Consider the following 21808-nt stretch of genomic DNA (forward strand, 5'->3'; position numbering starts at 1 on the left):
ATCTTAACAATTTAATACGATGTTGATCTGATTAAATCTCTAGGAGGAGTTTGTTAAAGTACAACTTGTGGAAATGGCAAAAACTGCCAACATTTTTCAGAGAAAATTCAAAATATCTCACTTCCTGTTGGGTTAACAAACTTTGCACCCAGGGGCTTTTTTTTTGTAGGTATTGGGCTGTTACATCTGTCTACTGAATTTCATAACTGTGCGTGAAACGAAGCACGAATGGCGCTTAATTGAAATTTTGTAGGTGGCGCTATCGAGCCATGTAAATTTTCACCACTTCTGACGCGTATGCGAAGTTTCATGAGTTTTCGAGCATGTTTAGTGCCTCAAAAATGCGATTCATTTTGGAGAAGAATAATTGGCTGAGCAATTTCAATAGGGTCTTCACACCATCGATGCTCGGGCCCTAATTACTTATCAATCGATCAATGCTCTGTATGCAAGCAAATAACAACATTAAAACAGGTAAATAAAAATGTCAATCTTAATATCCAAAAAATATCATTATGGTTCCAGGCCAACCAATCAAGAGATCAGAATGAACTCCTACTCTTTTCTTGTTGCTTCTACTCTTAATCACAAAAAGTGTACAAAATCTTATCACATGACTCATGACTCTTCCATCATCTTCCTGTTCTTCATCCCAAATGAAACAGGGGAAAAACCTATTGTTATTAAAGCTGAAATACCACCTGATCGGGTTCCAGACACACCTGCCTACACCTACATCACAATTACTGGTAAGGAAAAATACAGTTTCAAGCATATATAGTGATTATTTCTTTAAGGTTGTATGCATGGTTTGCTTAAAGAGAGATAAAATCTCTATCTTCAATCATCAGAATTTTTGTAGTACTTGTATGAAGATTGTACCGCAGTACTTAATGCTCGGGCTGGTTTAATGCACACAAATATCCCACAAATTACAGTATTCCAGCTATACTCAGGTGGCTCTGAAGAAGAAAATATTTTTTTAACCTAAAATGTCATTTACAGTTTTAGCTATCAACTTAAAGAATTTTAAACTGTCCAGACACAAAACCAAATAGTTTTGAGGATGTTACATACAAAATATTCTTTCATAACAAAGATAATAAAGACTGAATTCTCAGCCTGCGTTCCCTCTGTTATTCCTCCAGGTGAAGAGATCAGTCAGACAGTCGAGCAGACCATCAGTGGAGACTTCATGGGTCGTCTTATTGTCCAGCCCACTGGTGATGGAGAGGCGAACATGATCAGTATGACTCTACCTCTCACTGTCACTCATTATCTGGACAACACCAATCAGTGGGATGCTGTTGGCATGGAGCGCCGTAATGAAGCCATTAAACATATCAGCACAGGTCAGCAGGATACAACAGATATACAGAATTCTCCTTGCAGAAAGAAAATATATTTCCCTATAAATGAATTATCAACATATTAACTGATATAACAGTATATTTTAAAGGGGTTGTATAATGACACTTATACAAGATGTAATAAAAGTCTTTGGTGTCCCCAGCATGTTTCTGTGAAGTTTTAGCTCAAAATACCCCACAGATAATTTATGGCATGTTGAATTTGTCACTTTTTGAAGGTGAGCAAAACGCTCCGTTTTTGTGTGTGTCCCTTTAAATGCAAATGAGCTGCTGCTCTCAAGAAGAGGGCGGAGTTTCAAAGCTTGTGTTAGCAGCACCGATTACCTCACGCAGACTCACTGAAAATGTCAGAAACTGTTCAGCCTTTTATTCTCAAACCGGAACTGGACAATGATGGAGAAACTCAAGAAGAAGTGACAACACATTTCTGAATGGTTAATTGATGAATTTATGTAGCTGATGTGGAGTTAACTATCATAAAGTCATTGATTAGCATATTTTGTCATGATTATCTTGTGTGGGAACTGTTGTAAGATCCTACAGAGCCAGAGAATATATGCTGTATGAAGATAGAACAGGTAGTTTAGTTATAACTTGTCATGTTGTCATCTTGCTTTTATGACATGCTATTCCATTTGTGTTACTTACTGTAATGCCATAACATGGCCTCACCCCCTTTGTTCTCAGGGGCAGGGTTTATTTATATTGTAGTGTTAGTGATGTCACTAATCTGGGAAGAAGCTTGTTGTAGTCCCTATCAGCCATTTGTTGTAGTCCTTAAACATTGATTTCTGTAGAAGAAAATATCTCCCTTTGAGTTGAACATCTTAACTTTGCAGATGTTGTTTTTGCTCAAACAGCAACATTACACATTAACTAAAGTTAAAAAAGTGAAATCATAATCAACCACCCCTTAATAATATACAGAAAAATACATAAGGAATTGCTGCTTTTCATATTTACTAATATATTATAATGTATGTAAATTTACATTCAGTAGCACAATTCATAATATAGCTGCAAGCAGCAATGGTGGGCCCAACCCTGGTTGCACCGCCAACCTGGTGGCTTCAGGGCAACTGTGCACAGTGGGCAATATGCATTTAAAACCTCCCTGAACTATCGTTTGTGCACCAGTCTTATGCTCCAAAAACATGCTTTCGTTAAATTTCAATATGTGTGGTATAAAAATAAAATGAAAAAATTAATAAATAGAGCCAAATCACCGAACCTGCAAAGACGATTTTAATATCAGTCTCAGGTAATAGTAAGGTACGTGTCTAAATTTTTCTGCTTACTTATGCAAGTTTATTTTAAACAGCCACTTTTATAGAATCAAGTGAAATTTGCTTAAGTGATTTTTTTTTAATAAATTTGAATTATATCAATAATTAATTTAAAGACATGCATTGTACATGAAAATTGCAAACACAGCACATGACTTTCTATAACACCCATTTCGAGACAACACACAGCCTCCTTTGTAAAAACAAAACAATACAAAGATTTAAGTCTTGTATGAATCAGAAAATGAAATCACAGGTGATGGTAATAATAATTGTAACTCAAATGACATTTGAAAAGTAGTCCTTTCCAATTAGTGATATAATGTCATGGTTCAATTTCAAATGAGTGTGAAGTTATCATTTGCAGTTCAATATTTCTATAAGTTCATCAAACACACACACACACACACACACACACACACACACACACACACACACACACACACACACACACACACACACACACACACACACACACACCTAAACCTACCCATCACAGAAACATGTAACCATCACTAGATTTAAATAAAAACACATTTTGGCTGATTTATAAGCCTTTTAAAATAATGAGGACCAGTCAAATGTCCTCACTAGTGGGTTGTGAAAGTATTCCACAATAGTCCTCACAAGTATAGTCAAAACAAGTACAGAGAGTGACACAGAGTTTGGTGAGTAAGTACTTTCACTTAAATGACAATTAATAGGTAATTTGCATTGCCATTTAAGTGAAATTATTGAACTTAAATATACAAGCTTGATAAAAATGATAATTCTAGAAGAAAATTTCAGATGGCACTTAGAGGCTTTTGCATCTGAGCTCTTCGTGTATTAATCATGTTGATAGGCCCTATAAAACAAATATAACATATTAATCGTGTCAATTTCCTGCATCTGTTATTGACGTCCAAATGACGTCCAAAAAAATTACCCCGTTCAAAGGTCAAATGTTGAAGGTCAAGATGACATCCAAGTTGGGTCATGGTTGGACGTCCAAATAGTGGACCTGTATAATTGATAAATATATTTGTTTTTTTCTACCATGATTTTGGTAAAAAAAAAATACGCTGTCTACTGTAAAATTTAGGGTTACAAAACCAGTATACCGTATTGTCTTTTACAGATTCCACATTTTTTTCACGGTATATTCCACAGAAAATATTTATAATTTCAACATTTTATTACAGTAAAAAACAAAGTTTTATCCAGTCTCACAATTAACGGTTATTCAATCTATTTAATACAGTAAAATGAAGTTTTTGGTTTTACGCTCCATTACCGTTGGAATTTGACGGTGTTTTTGCTGTATATTTTACTGACTTTTTTTTACAGTGCAGGAATTTACCGTAAATGTATCTGGTCAAAATATAATGCTGTAATTTGTTATACAATTTCACTGTGTTTTTCACTGTCAAAGGTTTTAATAAGGTGCAACATATTTCTGTTATTTTTACAGTTATTTACCATAATAGGGTCTATTAAAAATGACCGTGATTTTAACAGTAAAAGACTATAAAAATGCTGCGGTGAAAAACTATTAATTGGTTTACAGAAAGTTTCCGTACTATATAAGGTGAATAACTGTGATAAATCTAATGGTACATTTAATGTAATTTTATGGTAAAATACCATTAAATTCACAGTTTTTGGAAGTGAAAAATAACAATTCATTGTAAATATTACAGTGAAAAAACATAAATTAACATTCCCACAATTCCCTGCGTGACACTTCACATTTGATATATTTTCGTTGAAATAACTCTGTTTCTTCTTAGTTTTTCTCATTTTATTCTAATCAGTTATGTACATTAGGGTTTTATGTTACATCTAATGTTGTTAAATTAATGTTTATTGCATTTTTAAAATTTCATGCATGTTACCATGATGGGGTTTAGTGTGTGTGTGAATGACACTGTGTGTGCCTTTTATATGTTAGTGTTGTCTTTCTCAGCTTGTGGGAAATCTGCTTGTGATGAACTTTGATTCATCATGTGACTCTCATCACCACTGTGTTTGGTGACTGTCAGTGTATTATAAAGGTACAAAACAGATATTAGTACTTCATTAGGTTGGTAAATTAACATTATATCAGTTAGTGAAATACCTTATTTTACCGTAAATTTAACAGATTTTTTTTTACGTTGCTACTGTATTTTTTTACGGTAAAGTTCTGGCAACCACAGCTGCCGTTTTTTTTACTGTAAATTTTACTGGGATTTTTTTTTACAGTGTATTACTGTTAAATTAACAACAAATTACTGTATATATTATTATATTATAACTTTTTTTTTACTGCAAATATCCGTAAAAAGCTATGGAAAGTTGAATTTTTTACATAAAATTACTGTATAATTGACAAATATATTTATTTTTTTCTACCATGATTTTGGTAAAAAAAATATGTTGTCTACTGTAAAATTTAGGGTTACAAAACCAGTATACCGTATTGTCTTTTACAGATTCCACATTTTTTTCATGGTATGTTCCTGGCAACCACAGCTGCCGGTATTTTACCGTAAATTTGACAGGTTTTTTTTAACAGTGATAGCCATACATGGTCAATGCATATATTGCAGTATATTGAAAAATATAAGCACTAGTTTCCCATATGTGGAAATGTATATTTTGCAGTATATTCCCATATATATTTGTTATGTAAGGGTCTCCTGAAAACATTTGATCAAAAGTAGAAAATATAGATAATAAACAAATAAATATTCTTTATTTATCATTTTTTATATTAAGGTTATCAGTGGCAGCTGAGCTTCCGTAAACCAGATGGATCTTACGCTGTTTTTATACATAGGCCGAGCAGCACGTGGTAGGCTAAAGTCTTTTTTTGTTTTGTTTGTTTCATTTCAAGCCTGATTTTTATTGTCTTATATATTTCATTTAGAATTTTTTTTAATAGAACAAATATGTATAACTTACTTATTTGATATCCTTCTGTTTGTCTGTTAAAGGCTGACCGCATATGTGGCTAAAGTCTTCACCATGGCCAGTGAAAACATACTTATAGAGGATAATGTGATCTGCAGTGCCCTCAAGTGGCTGATTATCAACAAACAACTGGCAGACGGCTCCTTTAAAGAGGATTCAGCTGTAATTCATAGAGAGATGGTGGTAAGTTGAATGTGATCTGTTTGTGTTCAGAAAAGAATGATGCACAGAGCAGATGAAATGATCCAGAACCAGAGATTTATTTCTCTGTGGTTGATAGAAGTTATGCATAAAATAATAACTATAGTCAACTAAAGTAGCACTTCACAGCCATGATAAAATTATATATTATAGCAGTTTAACCAGCATCCTAAAGTTATTTTTGGTTTTAAACACAAAGGCAATGAAAAACAAGACAGCAGAATAAAAAATATTAGACATCCATTTTTGTTTTTTCTTTCTTGTTTTTTCTTAAAGATTTTTCATGAGGGGATGTACTTATTTTTCAACATTTCTGGTACTCCTAGAAACAAAATTCACACCAAGATTTTCTGAGACCAGCAATGTTCATTATTTTATATGAATGTGCAAATTGTAATTAAATGATTCAAACATACATGATCTGATAGTCTGTTTCTTTGTGCTTTATTCCAGGGTGACGTACGAGGTAAAGATGCCGATGCCTCTCTGACGGCCTTTGTTGTGATTGCCATGCAAGAGGGCAGAGAGATCTGTGTTGGAGCAGTTCAGGTAAGTGAATTTGTTTCACCTCCAGTGGTGATATTACGTCTCGGTTACAAAGGTAACCCTCGTTCCCTGAAGGAGGGAACGGAGACGTACGTCGGACAGACCGACGAATAGGAATCTCGCTAGAGAGGCCAATCTACTTCGAGTGTAACTAAACGAGCCAATGCACATTGGCATGCAATCATATGCATCAGCTGCTCGCCTCGCAGCGCGGGTATATAATGAGCAGCAGGTGCGTTGCATCTTCAGGTTTTCGCTGAGGAGCCGAACCGGATAGGCGGCAGCATCAGCGGGGTACAGCGACTGTGGCGACGGGACGTACGTCTCCGTTCCCTCCTTCAGGGAACGAGGGTTACCTTTGTAACCGAGACGTTCCCATTCAGTCGGTCACGTTCGACGTACGTCGGACAGACCGACGAATAGGAATCCCTACCAAAGCGCCACAGGAGCTGCCCCCTTCCAGCGCTCTGTTGCAAGCCACCTGAACCCCCTTGCCCGAGGATGGTGGGACAGGGCTAACACAGAGAGAGTCGATCACTGCTGTTCCCCAAAACCCATTCAGTGAGACTATTGGATAACGCTGGGAAAGCGTACCCTTCGCTGGGAAAGGAACGCTGCGGAAGCCACATCCTTCCCCGAAGGAGTTATGTGGAGAAGTACATATGGACTAACCCTGTAGGGCTGTGCTACATATGGAAGAGCTGGGGTGACTCCAACCCGATGAAGGGTAGGTTCTCCCAGAGGGAAAGACACGGGCTTCGTTTAGGAGCAACCGTGGAACCAACCATATGGGATCCCCGTAGGGTCACACATATGGAACCCAGCCTAAACCCGGTTCTCAAGGATACAACGGAGTATAGGCCTGGCGCCAGACGCTCCGCCACGTCGGCTGCCAAAGGGATATCGGAGGACTCGACAGGGTCTGCCTTGTAGGGACTCTCTGGAGAAAAGAAGCGCATGTAGCGCAGCAAGCCGACACTAAGCCGGGGCCTCTCCGTGCCTCTGACCTGTGGCGAGAACATGGGAGGAGACCGGCTCGACACGAAGGCTATAGTATCTAGCGAACGTGTTAGGTGTCGCCCAGCCCGCAGCTCTACAAATGTCTGTCAGCGAGGCGCCACGAGCCAGCGCCCAGGAGGATGCGACACCTGTCGTGGAGTGAGCATGCAACCTGAGCGGGCAGGGCACACCCTGAGCTTGGTAAGCCAGGGCGATGGCATCCACTATCCAGTGGGCCATCCTCTGCTTGGAGACAGCCTTTCCCTTCTGCTGGCCTCCATAACAGACAAGAGCTGGTCTGAGGTCCTGAGGCTTTAGGTTCTGTCTATGTACAGTCGCAAAGCGCGGACTGGACAGAGTAAAGCCAGGGCTGGGTCTGCCTCCTCCGAGGGCAGCGCTTGCAGGCTCACCACCTGGTCCCTGAAGGGAGTGGTAGGAACCTTGGGCACATAGCCAGGCCGGGTTCTTAGTACCACGTGGCTATCACCCGGCCCGAACTCCAGGCACGATTCGTCGACCGAAAATGACTGCAGGTCCCCTACCCTCTTGATGGAGGCCAATGCCACCAGCAGCAAAGTCTTCATAGACAGAATCTTTAAGTCTGCTGACAGCAAAGGCTCAAAGGGAGCAATCTGAAGTGCTCTCAGCACCAGAGTGAGGTCCCAAGAGGGTATGGAGAGGGGACGAGAAGGATTTAACCGTCTCGCCCCCTAAGGAACCTGATGACCAGGTCGTGCTGACCAACAGATTTGCCATCTAAGTGGTCGTGGTAAGCGGATATAGCAGCAGTATGGACTTTTGAGGGTGGAGGGGGACAGCCTACGCTCCAACCCTACTGCAAGAAGGAAAGCACGACTCTGATCGAGCATCTTCGGGGGTCTTCCCGGCGAGAAGAGCACCACTCGACGAACAGGTTCCACTTTGGAGGCGTAAGCACGTCTCGTAGACAGTGCACGTGCCGAAGTGATGGTGTTAAGTACCTCAGGGGGTAAGTCACCTAGAACCTCCGCATCCCGTCCAAGGGACCAGACATGGAGTTTCCAGAGGTCTGGACGCGGGTGCCAAAGAGTGCCCCGTCTCTGAGAAAGAAGGTCTTTCCTCAGAGGGATGGGCCAGGGAGGGGCTGTAGCGAGGAGTGAGAGTTCTGGGAACCAGGTCCGGTTGGGCCAGTAAGGCGCAACTAACAAGACCTGCTCCTCGTCCTCCCTGACTTTGCACAGGGTCTGTGCAAGTAGGCTCACTGGGGGAAACGCATATTTGCGCAGGCCCCGGGGCCAGCTGTGAGCCAGTGCATCTGTCCCGAGTGTCCCCTCGGTCAGAGAGTAAAACAACTGGCAGTGGGAGGTTTCTGGTGAGGCAAACAGGTCTACCTGAGCCTTTCCGAATTCTCTCCAGATCAGCTGAACCACCTGGGGGTGGAGTCGCCACTCTCCTGGCAGCGCAGCTCGTGATAGCTCGTCGGCCACACGGTTGAGCACACCGGGGACATGAATGGCGCGAAGCGACCTCAGATGCTTCCGACTCCACAGGAGGAGATGGCGGGCGAGTTGTGACATGCGACGGGAGCGTAGACAACCTTGACGGTTGATGTACGCAACGGTCGCAGTGTTGTCCATACGGACCAGTACATGCTTGCCCTGAAGCAGGCCTTTGAGGCGGCTCAGAGCAAGGCGTACTGCCAGCAACTCGAGGCAATTGATGTGCCAATGCAGATGGGGTCCCGTCCAAACCCCTGAGACTGCATGCCCGTATTACGTGGCACCCCAGCCGGTGGCAGAAGCATCTGTGAACACCACAGCATGCCGGGACACCTGTTCTAGGGGCACTCCTGCCCGAAGAAACAAGGGGTCCGACCACGGACTGAAGGTTCGGCGGCACTCCTGAGTGATTGGCACCCGGAATGTGCCGCGCTGCCACGCCCATCTCGGGACTCGGCCGTGAAGCCAGTGCTGAAGCGGTCTCATATGAAGCAGACCGAGCGGTGTTACAGCCGCAGAAGCCGCCATATGCCCCAGGAGCCTCTGAAAGAACTTCAGTGGGACCGCTGTCCTGCCATTGAATGTATTCAGGCAGTTCAACACTGACCGAGCACGTTCCTCTGTGAGGCGTGCTATCTGCTCGACCGAATCCAACTCCATACCGAGAAAAGAGATCCTCTGCACCGGGGCGAGTTTGCTCTTTTCCCAGTTGACCTGAAGCCCCAACTGGCTGAGGTGTCTGAGCACCAAATCCCTGAGTTTGCACAACTGATCCCGGGACTGTGCTAGAATGAGCCAGTCGTCGAGATAGTTGAGAATGCGAACACCCCGTTCTCTCATGGGAACAAGGGCTCCCTCCACGACTTTCGTGAAGACGCGGGGAGAGAGGGCCAGCCCGAAGGGTAGGACTCTGTACTGATATGCTCGACCTTCGAACGCGAATCTCAGGAATGGCCTGTGTCGCGGAAGAATTGAAACATGGAAGTACGCGTCCTTCAGGTCAATCGCTGCAAACCAATCTCGGGGACGGATGCACTCGAAAATGCGTTTCTGCGTGAGCATTTTGAATGGTAGCTTGTGGAGGCTCCGATTCAAAACTCGCAGGTCCAAGATCGGTCGTAACCCGCCGCTTTTCCTGGGTACAATGAAGTAGGGGCTGTAGAACCCCGACCTCAAATCGGCTGGAGGGACCGGCTCTATCGCGTCCTTCGCCAGTAGGACTGCGATCTCCGCACGCAGGACAGGGGCATCGGCATCTTTCACTGTAGTGAAGAGGACGTCCCTGAACGTGGGGGGAGCCGGGCGAACTGAATCGCAAAGCCGACCCTGATGGTCCGAAGGAGCCAGCGAGACGGACTGGGGAGCGCTAACCCGGCTCGCAGAGACCGTACAAGCAGGACCAAAGGGACCACCGGTGTACCCGCAGCAGGGCAGCGAGGTGGAACACAGGGACGCGGCTCGGGGGCTCTCTTTGTGAGGCAGCCCGAAGCGGCGTCACAGTGTGCTAGGCAACACTTACCTGGCTCCACGGATGGACAGAGGGAGCAGTCGAGGCTTTGGCTGCCCGCTGCTCGCTGCTGTCCGCTGGCGACAGAAGAGGGGGATGAGAGTGGTGAGGTTTTTCTCCTCCCACTGCTCTCCAAACCCTCTTCAGACCTGGAAATGGAGGAACTGCTCTTTAAAATTTGGGTACCGCTGCCTCTTGGGTCAGTGGCGGAACAGAAACAAACCCAATAAAGGATTTACCACCTGGCCCTCCTCCAGGGGTGGAAGAGCAGCCCCACCCATCTCTGGGTCGCCCGTCTCAGGGGTGATTCTCACCAACCAGTTAAACAGCTGCAGAGACGGGAGGCGTCATCTCCCCGCAATGGATACAGCAGAGCCTGCTGGGCCGGAGTTTCTTGCAGGGGACGACACCCTTGGCGACGAGCAGACTGAGGGGCGACCCAAGAGGAACTCAATGGTTTGTCATGGGAAGCTCCCCTATCCGCTACTAACTGAGGAGAACCGCTGGGCTCAGTCCTCGACAGTGTCACCGAAAGGCCACCTCGTAAGATGGGAGCATTGAGAAAGCATTTAGCTTGACAACCTCTCACACCTCACAAGGTAAGCCAGGGGGCACTTCTGGACCACGGAAGTGGACATCGTCTGGCTGAGGGCCTGCGCCGTGACTTTGATCACGGTTAGTCAACAAGCGCAGCTCAACCCCAGCACAGAACTACCCTCATGCAAAAAGAGTGCCTTGGCCTCACATGCAGGGTGGGTGTGGTCTGTGTACAGCCACCCCATCCAAGAGGGTAGTGAGAGAGGAAAAACTTATGCAGATTGGCACCTTTGGCATTCCATATTTATGGCACCAATATACCCCCATACTGCCAAGTTTTCCATGCACATCTGGAAGACCCAGGAAAGCATGGCTGTAAACTCTGAATCTGAGTCAGCATAAGCACACACCATTACAGTGGGCAGCGTCACCCTCATTTCCAGAGCATAACAGCACTCTCTCCGATGCTGCAATCGACGTCTGTCCCTCAGCTGGAGCTCTGAATGAAATGCTAGGTTCCCCTATGAAAAGGACCAGCAATCCAATCCAGAAACTGCACAGCTTGCAATGCGCTAGAGAGGGAGGGGCCCTAGGGGGTTGGTTCCCCGAAGGAACCCCTCAACCTCATGTCACCCAAGCCATATCAGCAAAGTAGACCTCTTCTGGTGCACCAGAGAGGGCGCTACAATGGAGATTACGCAAGGGAACCGCGCATCTAGAGCGCCGAGCGAGCGCTGGGTTGCCGTGACAACCCGCGCTGCAGCCCGGCAGCTCGACGGCACACGACACGCAGAGGAGCGAGAGGTTTGCTCTCGCTGATCTCCGCGGTCTCCCAGAGTGTCGGGCAGAGCCGCGGCTGTGCTTTTACACACAAGCGGCAGCTGGTCAACAACAGAGGGGACTCAAGCTTCCCGGAGAAAGAAGAGTCACGACCGGCGTGTCGACGTGATCATGTTCTCATATGAAAACATGAACACCCACGAACATCATTTCAGCACGCGCCCAGACATGCGAAACGGTGATCGTGGCCGTCAGTGAGGACAGGAACGATCGCATCCAGAAACACAAGTAGGATGTCGTCTTTAAAAAGACGCGAATCTACTTGTGTAAGCTCTTTCAGGGACTTTACTCTTTTAGAAGTGCTGAAGCACGCAGGGGAACGGCCACCGCAACACAGACAGGGATTGTGTGCAGCCTGTCATGTGCTTTCTCTCTCTTTGAAGGCGCTCACTCTTACCAGCCGTAAAAACGGCTTTTCAGCGCTCAAAAGCGCACCGTACCGGCCGTGAGAACAGCCTTCTGACGCTGTCAAACAGCTATTTGCTCAAAAACGGCAAACGAAACAGAAAAAGAGAGGACGTCGACCCCGCTGCTGTGCTGTTCGCCCGCACTCGGAAAAAAAGAGAAGTTCAACCAAAAGCTTGACTCGTCTTCTAGCAGACACTCGCTTGCAGAGAACAGGAACAACACCGTTCGGCTCCGAAGCGAAAAGCTGAAGATGCAACGCACCTGCTGCTCATTATATACCCGCGCTGCGAGGCGAGCAGCTGATGCATATGATTGCATGCCAATGTGCATTGGCTCGTTTAGTTACACTCGAAGTAGATTGGCCTCTCTAGCGAGATTCCTATTCGTCGGTCTGTCCGACGTACGTCGAACGTGACCGACTGAATGGGAACAGTTCTATCTGGTTCTCGAATCTGATTGGCTGAGAGGTCTTTCCAGGCATATGATATTCTTCCAGCATCGCCACAGTAACTGTTTCACAGTTTGAATCACTCCACTGTCAGCATTCTAACAGCGAGTGTCATGGCGGACGAGCAAACCCATCATATTTTTATAGATACTTTCTGTTATTTTGTAACGGAATTAAGTTTTAAGAGTTTTTAGGTGTTTTGACCTCAGAAACATAGTGCCTATTTGAAAATTTGTTTAGATGCTTTTGGAGATGCGAGCTTCCACAGAGAACAGCTTCATCTCAGCCAGTCCTTCTGGAATTTGCCACTACCCAGCTAACAAAAAGAAGTTGTCAGAACGTTTTGTTAACATTCTCTTTAAGTTATGAAAACGTTATTTCTGAATGTTTTTTAAACATTGAAAACAAATGAACTCTTCCATTAAAGAAGGAAGTAGAGGGATGTAGTCCAAACTGGCCGTTCAATGTAGGCGACTTCTGTTAAATAAAATATCTCGCTTGGCATTGAACTTTGAGCTTTAAAATTTTACAGATTTTATTTATACTCTAACAACAACATTACACTAACTAAAGTTTGAAACATGGGATCACGAAGAACGGGACCTTTAAGGACGTTGTCTAGTAAAGTTCCCAGCACAATGGTGACCCACAAAACTCAGATAACAGAAACAACATTAAACACTAACAGATCTCTCTAGATCTCTGCATCTTCACTTATTACAAACCACTCTGACTTTGTGGCTTTCATAAAAATCTTATTAATGAGGTGTTGATGTTTTATCAATTTATAAATGTCACCATTACAGAGGTAAGCGCTTGCTTTAGTTGAGCTCCTGACCCTTGACAATTTGACTTTATTTTTTCTCTGATTATTGTAACTGTGTTATTAAAGCATTTGTTGCAGAAGATATTGTGGGAAAAAAGTCAGTATTGATGATTATCTCATCATACAGTGATTTAATTCATCTCTGAATATTGTATTTTATTTCTTTATGATAATGTATAAAATCCTATCCAGTTGTGATATTTTGGAAGTTATCATTGGCCAGAAATCATTCAGACAGCATCATACAGATTCACACAGATATAGATTCTGTGTATGATCCTCAACAATGGTGACACAATTTTCAGATAAACAGATTAACTCTGAAAAAAACAAGCTACTAAAGTCTCAAAAAAGATTTTTTTCGTTGAGGATCGTACGCTGATTCATGATGTCTGTGAGAGATAAAAAAAAAAAAAAAAAACACTGCTCAAAACTCTTGTCTGTATATGAATTAAAAAACAAAACAAAAACTTAACCATTAATAATGCAAAACTAGCAGTTAATACATTCACAGTTTGAGACTTTGGTGATGATCATTGAATCACCAGCACTTTTCATTAAACACAATTTAACAACACAATTCATTAAATCAGAATTTCTCTTGCAAATGTTTCCTCTCAATGTTATGAGAATGTATTTTAACTATGAAAACATTACAAGAATGTTCCTGAAACAATATTTTAAGCATGTTTTTTTTTTTTTTCTAACATTTACAAAACTTTTAAATGAGGTTAGTGAAAGTTAGGAAAATGTTCCCTGTTAGCTGGGTAGCTCTTAGATAGTGTTTAATCATGAGGTATTCAAACAGGCAATCATTGGTCATTAATCTATTACTTGTTCCAGAGCCTGATGTTAAAAAGACAAAGTCAAAGATCGCTTTTGATCGATTTTGATTTTGTGATTATAAATATAATATTGACCCGAATAATATCAGCTAGATGCAGGTAATACACTCGCTCAGGCGATCTCTCTCTCTCATAATACTCTACATATTACAATGAGTTTCAATGAAGCGACTCAACGTTCATTTGTTACAAGTTCTAAAGCGAAGGCTTGGGCTCAACTATTAAACTGTGCTTTGAGATTTGAATCCTTGGCGGAAGGAAGTATTTCCTCACAAAAGAGGCTTTTAAAGACACTCAGTTGTTGTTTCTTATTTATTTACACATTTATGCTGTCGAACTGTTGTATAAACACAATATCACATGAGTAGCCGTGCAATATGGCTGTATATCAGCATTTTGTGACTACGGCACTCACCCTGTGGCCTCAGCCATGCTGATATCAGCTATATCGCACAGCTGCTCGTGATATTGCTTTTATATATATATATATATATATATATATATATATATATATATATGGCTTGTTCCCTTTCAGTCGGTCACGTTTGACGTACGTCAGTAGTGACCGACGAATTGGGATATCGCTTAGAGAGCCCTATCAGCTTCGTGTAAACTAAAACAAGCCAATGGAATTGGCGTGCAATATTTGCATAATGTGACCGCCTCCGACAGGTGTATATAAATAGGAAGCAGATGCAATCGCACTCTGTCTTTCGCTTCGGAGCCATACAGTGGTGTCCTATTTTCAGAAGATTCCTTTCTTCGTCAGAACTAAACTGCCTCAGAAGAGGATTCTCAGCAAGCCGTGTGCTGGTAGTTACGGCGCTTCAGCGAGGTCGCGAGCTTCCGAGGAGCCGAGCTATAAGCTCTCAAACTGCTGTTTTCACAGCAACACGCCAAGTGTGAAAGTGTGTGTGTTGCGATTTGGGCCGGTTCCTCGGTGTGTCCAGGGAGTGGGGGGCGTTCCTGCGGGCCGGAGTACCCCTCAAACAAGTGTCCAGGCATGCTGTGGTCTCCACAGATGCCTCTGCCACGGGATGGGGGGCCACATACAACGGGCATGCAGTGGCAGGTCTTTGGACGGGGCCTCAGCTGCATTGGCATATCAATTGCCTCGAGTTGCTAGCGGTACGTCTTGCGCTGGCCCGCTTCAAGAAGCTGTTGTCAGGCAAGCACGTTCTAGTCCGCTCAGACAGCACTGCGGCCGTTGCGTACCTCAACCATCAAGGTGGTCTACGCTCCCGTCGTATGTCGCAACTCGCCCGCCATCTCTTGTTGTGGAGTCAGAAGCATCTGAGGTCCCTTCGGGCCACTCATGTCCCAGGTGTGCTCAACCGTGCAGCCGACGAGCTGTCACGGCAGCCTCCACTTGCGGGCGAGTGGCGGCTCCACCCCCAGGCGGTTCAGCTGATTTGGCAGCATTTCGGCGAGGCCCAGGTAGACCTGTTTGCCTCCCCAGAAACTGCCCTCTGCCAGTGGTTTTATTCCCTGACCAGCGGCACGCTCGGCACGGATGCCCTGGCACACAGCTGGCCCCCGGGTCTGCGCAAATATGCGTTTCCCCCAGTGAGCCTTCTCGCACAACTCCTGTGCAAGGTCAGGGAGCACGGGGAGCAGGTTCTGTTAGTGGCTCCGTACTGGCCCACTCGGACCTGGTTCTCAGACCTCATCCTCCTCGCGACAGCCCCTCCCTGCGGAGGTTCTGAGTGATCTCCCGCAAGCGGTCGTAGACACCATCACTTCCGCTAGAGCTCCTTCCACTAGGAGTCTCTATGCGCTGAAGTGGAACCTGTTCGTCGAATGGTGCGCCTCACGCCGAGAGGACCCCCGATTATGTTCAGTCGGATCCGTGTTTTCCTTCCTGCAAGAAGGGTTGGAGCGAAGGCTGTCTCCCTCCACCCTGAAGGTGTATGTTGCCGCTATCGCCACACATCACCACGCAGTTGAGGGTAAGTCCCTGGCGAAACACGATCTGATCGTCAGGTTCCTGAGGGGGGCGAGGAGACTGAATCCTCCTCGCCCTTCCTCCGTACCCTCTTGGGATCTGACCCTGGTTCTCACAGCTCTCCGGGGTCATCCCTTTGAGCCTTTGCAATCAGTCGACCTGAAACTAATGTCTCTCAAGACGGTTCTTCTGGTTGCATTGGCTTCCCTGAAGAGGGTAGGGGATCTGCATGCATTTTCGGTCGACGAAGCGTGCCTAGAATCCGGGCCCGGTGATTCTCACGTCATCCTGAGACCCCGGCCTGGATACGTGCCCAAGGTTCCTACCACTCCCTTCAGAGATCAGGTAGTGAACCTGCAAGCGCTGCCCTCGGAGGAGGCAGACCCAGCCCTAGCTTTGCTCTGTCCCGTCCACGCTCTGCGCGTTTACGTGGACAGAACGCGAAGCTTCAGGACCTCAGATCAGCTCTTTGTCTGTTACGGAGGCCAGCAGAAGGGAAAGGCTGTCTCCAAGCAGAGGATGGCCCACTGGATAGTGGATGCCATCGCCTTGGCGTACGAATCCCAGGGTGTGCCTTGCCCGCTCGGGTTGAGAGCCCACTCCACCAGAGGGGTGGCCTCTTCCTGGGCGCTGGCTCATGGCGCCTCGCTGACAGATATCTGTAGAGCTGCGGGCTGGGCGACACCTAACACGTTCGCTAGGTTTTATAGCCTACGTGTAGAGCCGGTATCCTCGCGTGTACTCGCATCCACTAGTCGGTAGACGTGTTGTACCCGCTCTAAGTGTCGGCTTGCAATGCCATTCCCGCCACTGGCCGGATACGTGCATACTTTCACTCCAGTCGTGTTCCCCGCTTGGCGAACCCTGTCGAGTTCCTCCGCCTCCCCCTTCGGCTCGGACATTGCGGAGTGTCTGATGCCAGGCCTACATCCGTCGCTGACGCTGTCTGTTGGCTGGGGCCCATATGTCGTGACCCCTCTACGTGAGCGGTCCCATATGTGTAATTATCCACGGTTTAAAACTCCCTATGGCGAGTCCGTGTCTTTCCCTTAGCAGAGCAAGCTCTGCTGTCACCTGTCAGATGAGTCTCCCCCTACCCAGGTGGAGCCATCCCAGGGACTCCATATGCGTACTGCCCCCCGGGCTTGTCCATATTTTCCACGTAAACTCCTCCCCCATTGGGTAGGTAGGGTCCGCAGCTTCCCTTACGGGTTCACTTTCCCAGTGTAGTCTAGTTTACTTAGTGGGTATTGGTTAGACAGCAGTAGACTCTCTCGGTGTAAGCTCGCCCCCTTCACCGTCCAGCCAGTGCTATGGGTGGCTGAGCTTGCGCTGGGCACTGGAAGGGGTTTCGTAACTGTGGCGCTTTAGTTGGGATCCCAATTCGTCGGTCACTACTGACGTACGTCGAACGTGACCAACTGAAAGGGAACGTCTCGGTTACGTATGTAACCCTTGTTCCCTGAAGGAGGGAACGGAGACGTACGTCCCGTCGTCACAGTTTCTGTACCCTCGCTGTAGCGCGGACACCAGTTGTCTCCTCAGCGAAAAACAGAGTGCGATTGCATCTGCTTCCTATTTATATACACCTGTCGGAGGCGGTGCGCATTATGCAAATATCGCACGCCAATTCCATTGGCTTGTTTTAGTTTACACGAAGCTGATAGGGCTCTCTAAGCGATATCCCAATTCGTCAGTCACTACTGACGTACGTCTCCATTCCCTCCTTCAGGGAACGAGGGTTACATACGTAACCGAGACGTTATTGGGCTTGACTCATAAGTGGACTGATTTTATAGACTTAATAAACCTTATTAAGTCCCTAAAGTGACTCCATAATAAAGTGACTTTTATAATATTTAGTTGACAAGGCAACACTTGGAAGCAACAAGACACAAAGGCCTCTGTCAAAGGTGATTTAGTTAAAATTGCTGGACAGAACAAATTTTTGGTTGCTAATATTACTTTGGTCAAAAATAGTGGATACTAAAGGGGTTAAATTATTCAAATTCATGTTCTTCACAGCAGTGAGTGAGTCTGTGGCCATAGAGTCATGGCATAGACATGTATATCTATGATTTCATTACTGTCTAAAACCTTTTTTTCTGACATTTGACTATATAATTTATGGATCCTTATGACAAAGTTAATCTAAAGAATTGTGACTGGTGAAATTATACAGGTAACAACATAAATTTACCTTTACCAGTTAGTCAATTATGGTATGTCAATTATACTGTATGTAAATGTAAGAACATTTATCCTCTCTCACACACTTTTATAGACTCTGCCTGAAAGTATCAGGAAGGCTGTTGTCTTCTTAGAAGGTCGACTTCCACACCTGACCAATCCTTACGCTGTTGCGATGACGTCTTACGCCCTGGCCAATGCTGACAAACTCAATAAAGACATCTTGATGAAACATTCCACCCAAGGAGAAGGTCAGTGACAAGTCATCAAAAAGTGTTGTGCTTTAATTCTAACCCAAACCCAAGCGTAAATAATGGAAGAATTATCAAAGTATTGTGGTGTAATGATAGCTGCCTGCGTGTGTCAATAACAGTAATGGAATGAATAGAGAGGCAACAGCAACACACTCCTGTTTCTATTCCTGATTTGTGTTTGAATCAGCCGGCAGGTTTTGGACTGTCGCTGGACAGCATCATCACTCTCTAGAGGCAACGGCCTATGCTGTGCTGGCGCTTGTGAAGGCCAAAGACTTCGATAAAGCAGGAGAGGCAGTGCACTGGCTGGGCAGACAACAGTCTCATTATGGTGGTTCTGGCACCACACAGGTACACTAACATCTCATCATTTTACTGTGGTAAACAGGTGTAGATCTTCTCTTTGAAAGCTTTTCTGTGCTTTCTAGGTGACCATCATGGTGTTCCAGGCCGTGGCAGAGTATCGTACACAAGTGAAGGACCAACAAAACTTCAATCTGGACGTGGAGCTGGCAGTGGCAGGAAGGAGCAGACCTGTCAGATTTAATATTAATAGAAGAAATGTGCATATTACACGATCAGACAAGGTGACGAATAACTCATCTACCTGCTTCAAACTGTGTGCTGCTCATGTCATTTGGATGATTTTGTTGTATCATAATAAGTGAGGAATTTTTGGATTCTGTCAATAGTGTCGTTTGGTGAATAAATCAAGTGGTGCTCACTGCAGAGCCAAATGATGTCCATCTCGAGCTCTATCAACATAATGGGTGGAGCTTCACCTAGTCCAGCTCCACTTATGTGAACCTAATGAGTAGAGCTTAATGTAATTAGGTTTAGGGACAGAGTAAAGTTAGAGTTAGGGTGTGGATGGACCTTCAAGCTCCACCCATTATGTTCAGAGAGGGGGAGCACTTCAGTGAACAGCCTCTAAAAATAAAGACTTCAGGAATCTCTGTTACATCATGGATTTGATCAGGGACGTGCACAGACATTTTGGGGGGCAGGGGCTCAAGTGGAAAAAAAAGGGCACTTATATTTATTAAAAAAAAAAAATAAACCCTTAAATATATTAAGACAACTCCTGACTTCCCTTACACTCATGCAATTGTTTTATACTCCACAGATTTCTACAAAATAATTAATTCACATATAGAGACCATGGTCTTCTTTAGTATTCACTAGGTTTATCACAAGAGAAGGCAACAGCAACTATTTTCAAGCTATATATTTAGAATAAATGACTGCATCTAGGAGAGGGACATAGTTTCACTAATAATTTGTTTAAATCAATAAATCATTTTAATTTTTTTTTTTTTTTTTTTTGGTATTAATACTTCTTTCATGAAGTGGACAGTTTTAAGATTGTGGTCCATTTTTGCTGCCATGTCTTTTACTCTAATGGAAAGAAAACTCAACCCTAACCTACACATTTAGATGGTGTTTGTTTTAAGCCTACTACCCTCCATCTGTTTGCATCTGTAGATTTATTCTAAATTAACCAAAACAAGCTAATCAGCATATTTAAACACGTCAATAATTTGTTTTCCTGAACTGTTAATGCATTATATATTATAACAAATGCCGGCAGAGGGCACCAAAAGCGTGCTGATTTTTGTTGTTAGACAGCACAGCACAATCAAATACACGATCAAAGCCAACCATGATTCAAAATATGTTATTAGCTAAATAATAATATTCGGCCACTTCTTTGTGATAGAAATGCTACAGCCACTGTAATTTCTTCAACAAGAATATGTGGACACCAAACATGCAAAGACAGAGCGAGGGTTTAAACTTTTGTTGATGTATTATCATGTGCGTAGATTTAAGAATATAATTATGTAGCTAATGCTGTATTATGATTTTTAAATAGTTTTAATAAACCATGCATCCTTAGAAAACTGTCTAATAATGCGGTTCATGTGCGTCCATGGAATGATCCTCTTCTGGTATTGACAGCCCTACAGTTATCTTCACCATGGTTCAAAACGCAATGCATAGCACAGTAAAATAATTGAAATTATAATATAACATAAATTAGTATCAAATCAGGCAGATGCGTTGATGGTGGTCAAACTATTAATGCAGCGTTACATGTAAAAATAACCATAAATAGCCAAAATTTCAGGTTTGTGAACATAGGCTAGCCTACCTGAAAGAAATGCACGGGATGCATCCATCTAGAGCTTTTTTTCTTTTTCGCTTCTCATCGCCAGACAGCAGTTGCATTTTCACGGGAATAGCTGTCACAAGTTTTCATCCAGCAGCAAACTCGAGGTGGGGTGAGGAAGGGCGGGGCGCGCGAGCGTGCGGGCATGAATGGCGCGTCGCGGAGTGAGGGCATCTGAACTCGACAATGCCGACCTGATATAGTATTTTTTTAATTTGTTTTATTCAGTAAATATATTTGTTTGACAGGGAAGCTGTGCGCAAAGAGGAATATTAATTTATTAAAAAAAAAGCACCCTAGAAAAAAAAGGGCACTTTCTCTCGAGAAAGAAAAAGGGCAGGTGCTCAAGCCCCTTTTTTGTCTATGTGTGCACGTGCCTGGATTTGATTATTCTGATGATATTCACTCAACAGGTGGAGATCAACAAGGACTTCAATGTGACGGCTAGAGGAACTGGATCAGCCACTCTCTCTGTGAGTGTTCATGAGCGTTTATACGGTCAACAGCGAGATTAAAACAAGCATATAAACATCTATTGTGCTGTTTTCAGGTTTTGACGCTGTACTACGCCAGACCTGTTGAGAAGAAGACTGACTGTAGATTATTTGATCTGAGTGTAAAAATGGAAAAACACTCTGAAAGTAAGATTGACAAAGAGTTCATGCACTTTCCATACATTCAAAGCTAAAATTAAATCTGCAAAATACCTAAATGTGTGTTGTTGTTTTATTTTAATTATCTTTTTTTTTTTTCACTTTAGCAAAAGAAGGAGCCCTTGAAACCTACAAGCTCACTATGGATTTCTTGTATGTGAACCAATTTCCAGTAATACTATTTTACAGTGTCATTGTTATGTGTTACATGTTGTTATTATATTAATAACTATTAATTATATTATAGAATTACATGCAACTAACCCTAAACCAAAATAAACCCTACACCTGACCCTATAGTAAGTTCATGTAGTTAATTAATATTGGTCAGTACGTAAATTTATAATTACAGTGTAACAAATACA

At 44.1% G+C, this 21808-nt stretch overlaps 1 protein-coding gene across 2 annotated transcripts in view; it reads left to right on the plus strand.

Annotated features, from left to right (window-relative positions):
- LOC137031496 (complement C3-like) overlaps nt 1–21808 on the plus strand; it is a 46666-nt gene that overhangs the window by 20990 nt on the left and 3868 nt on the right. For both annotated transcript variants that reach the window (XM_067402484.1, XM_067402485.1), the window contains 11 exons: nt 666–749; nt 1149–1352; nt 5399–5474; nt 5617–5776; nt 6248–6343; nt 18458–18614; nt 18805–18968; nt 19046–19204; nt 21204–21263; nt 21341–21431; nt 21551–21596. In XM_067402484.1, the coding sequence (XP_067258585.1) occupies nt 666–749; nt 1149–1352; nt 5399–5474; nt 5617–5776; nt 6248–6343; nt 18458–18614; nt 18805–18968; nt 19046–19204; nt 21204–21263; nt 21341–21431; nt 21551–21596 (1297 nt within the window). The remainder of the gene's footprint in view (nt 1–665; nt 750–1148; nt 1353–5398; nt 5475–5616; nt 5777–6247; nt 6344–18457; nt 18615–18804; nt 18969–19045; nt 19205–21203; nt 21264–21340; nt 21432–21550; nt 21597–21808) is intronic.

The sequence above is a fragment of the Chanodichthys erythropterus genome, chromosome 12, assembly GCF_024489055.1.
Source record: "Chanodichthys erythropterus isolate Z2021 chromosome 12, ASM2448905v1, whole genome shotgun sequence".
Taxonomy (NCBI): domain Eukaryota; kingdom Metazoa; phylum Chordata; class Actinopteri; order Cypriniformes; family Xenocyprididae; genus Chanodichthys; species Chanodichthys erythropterus.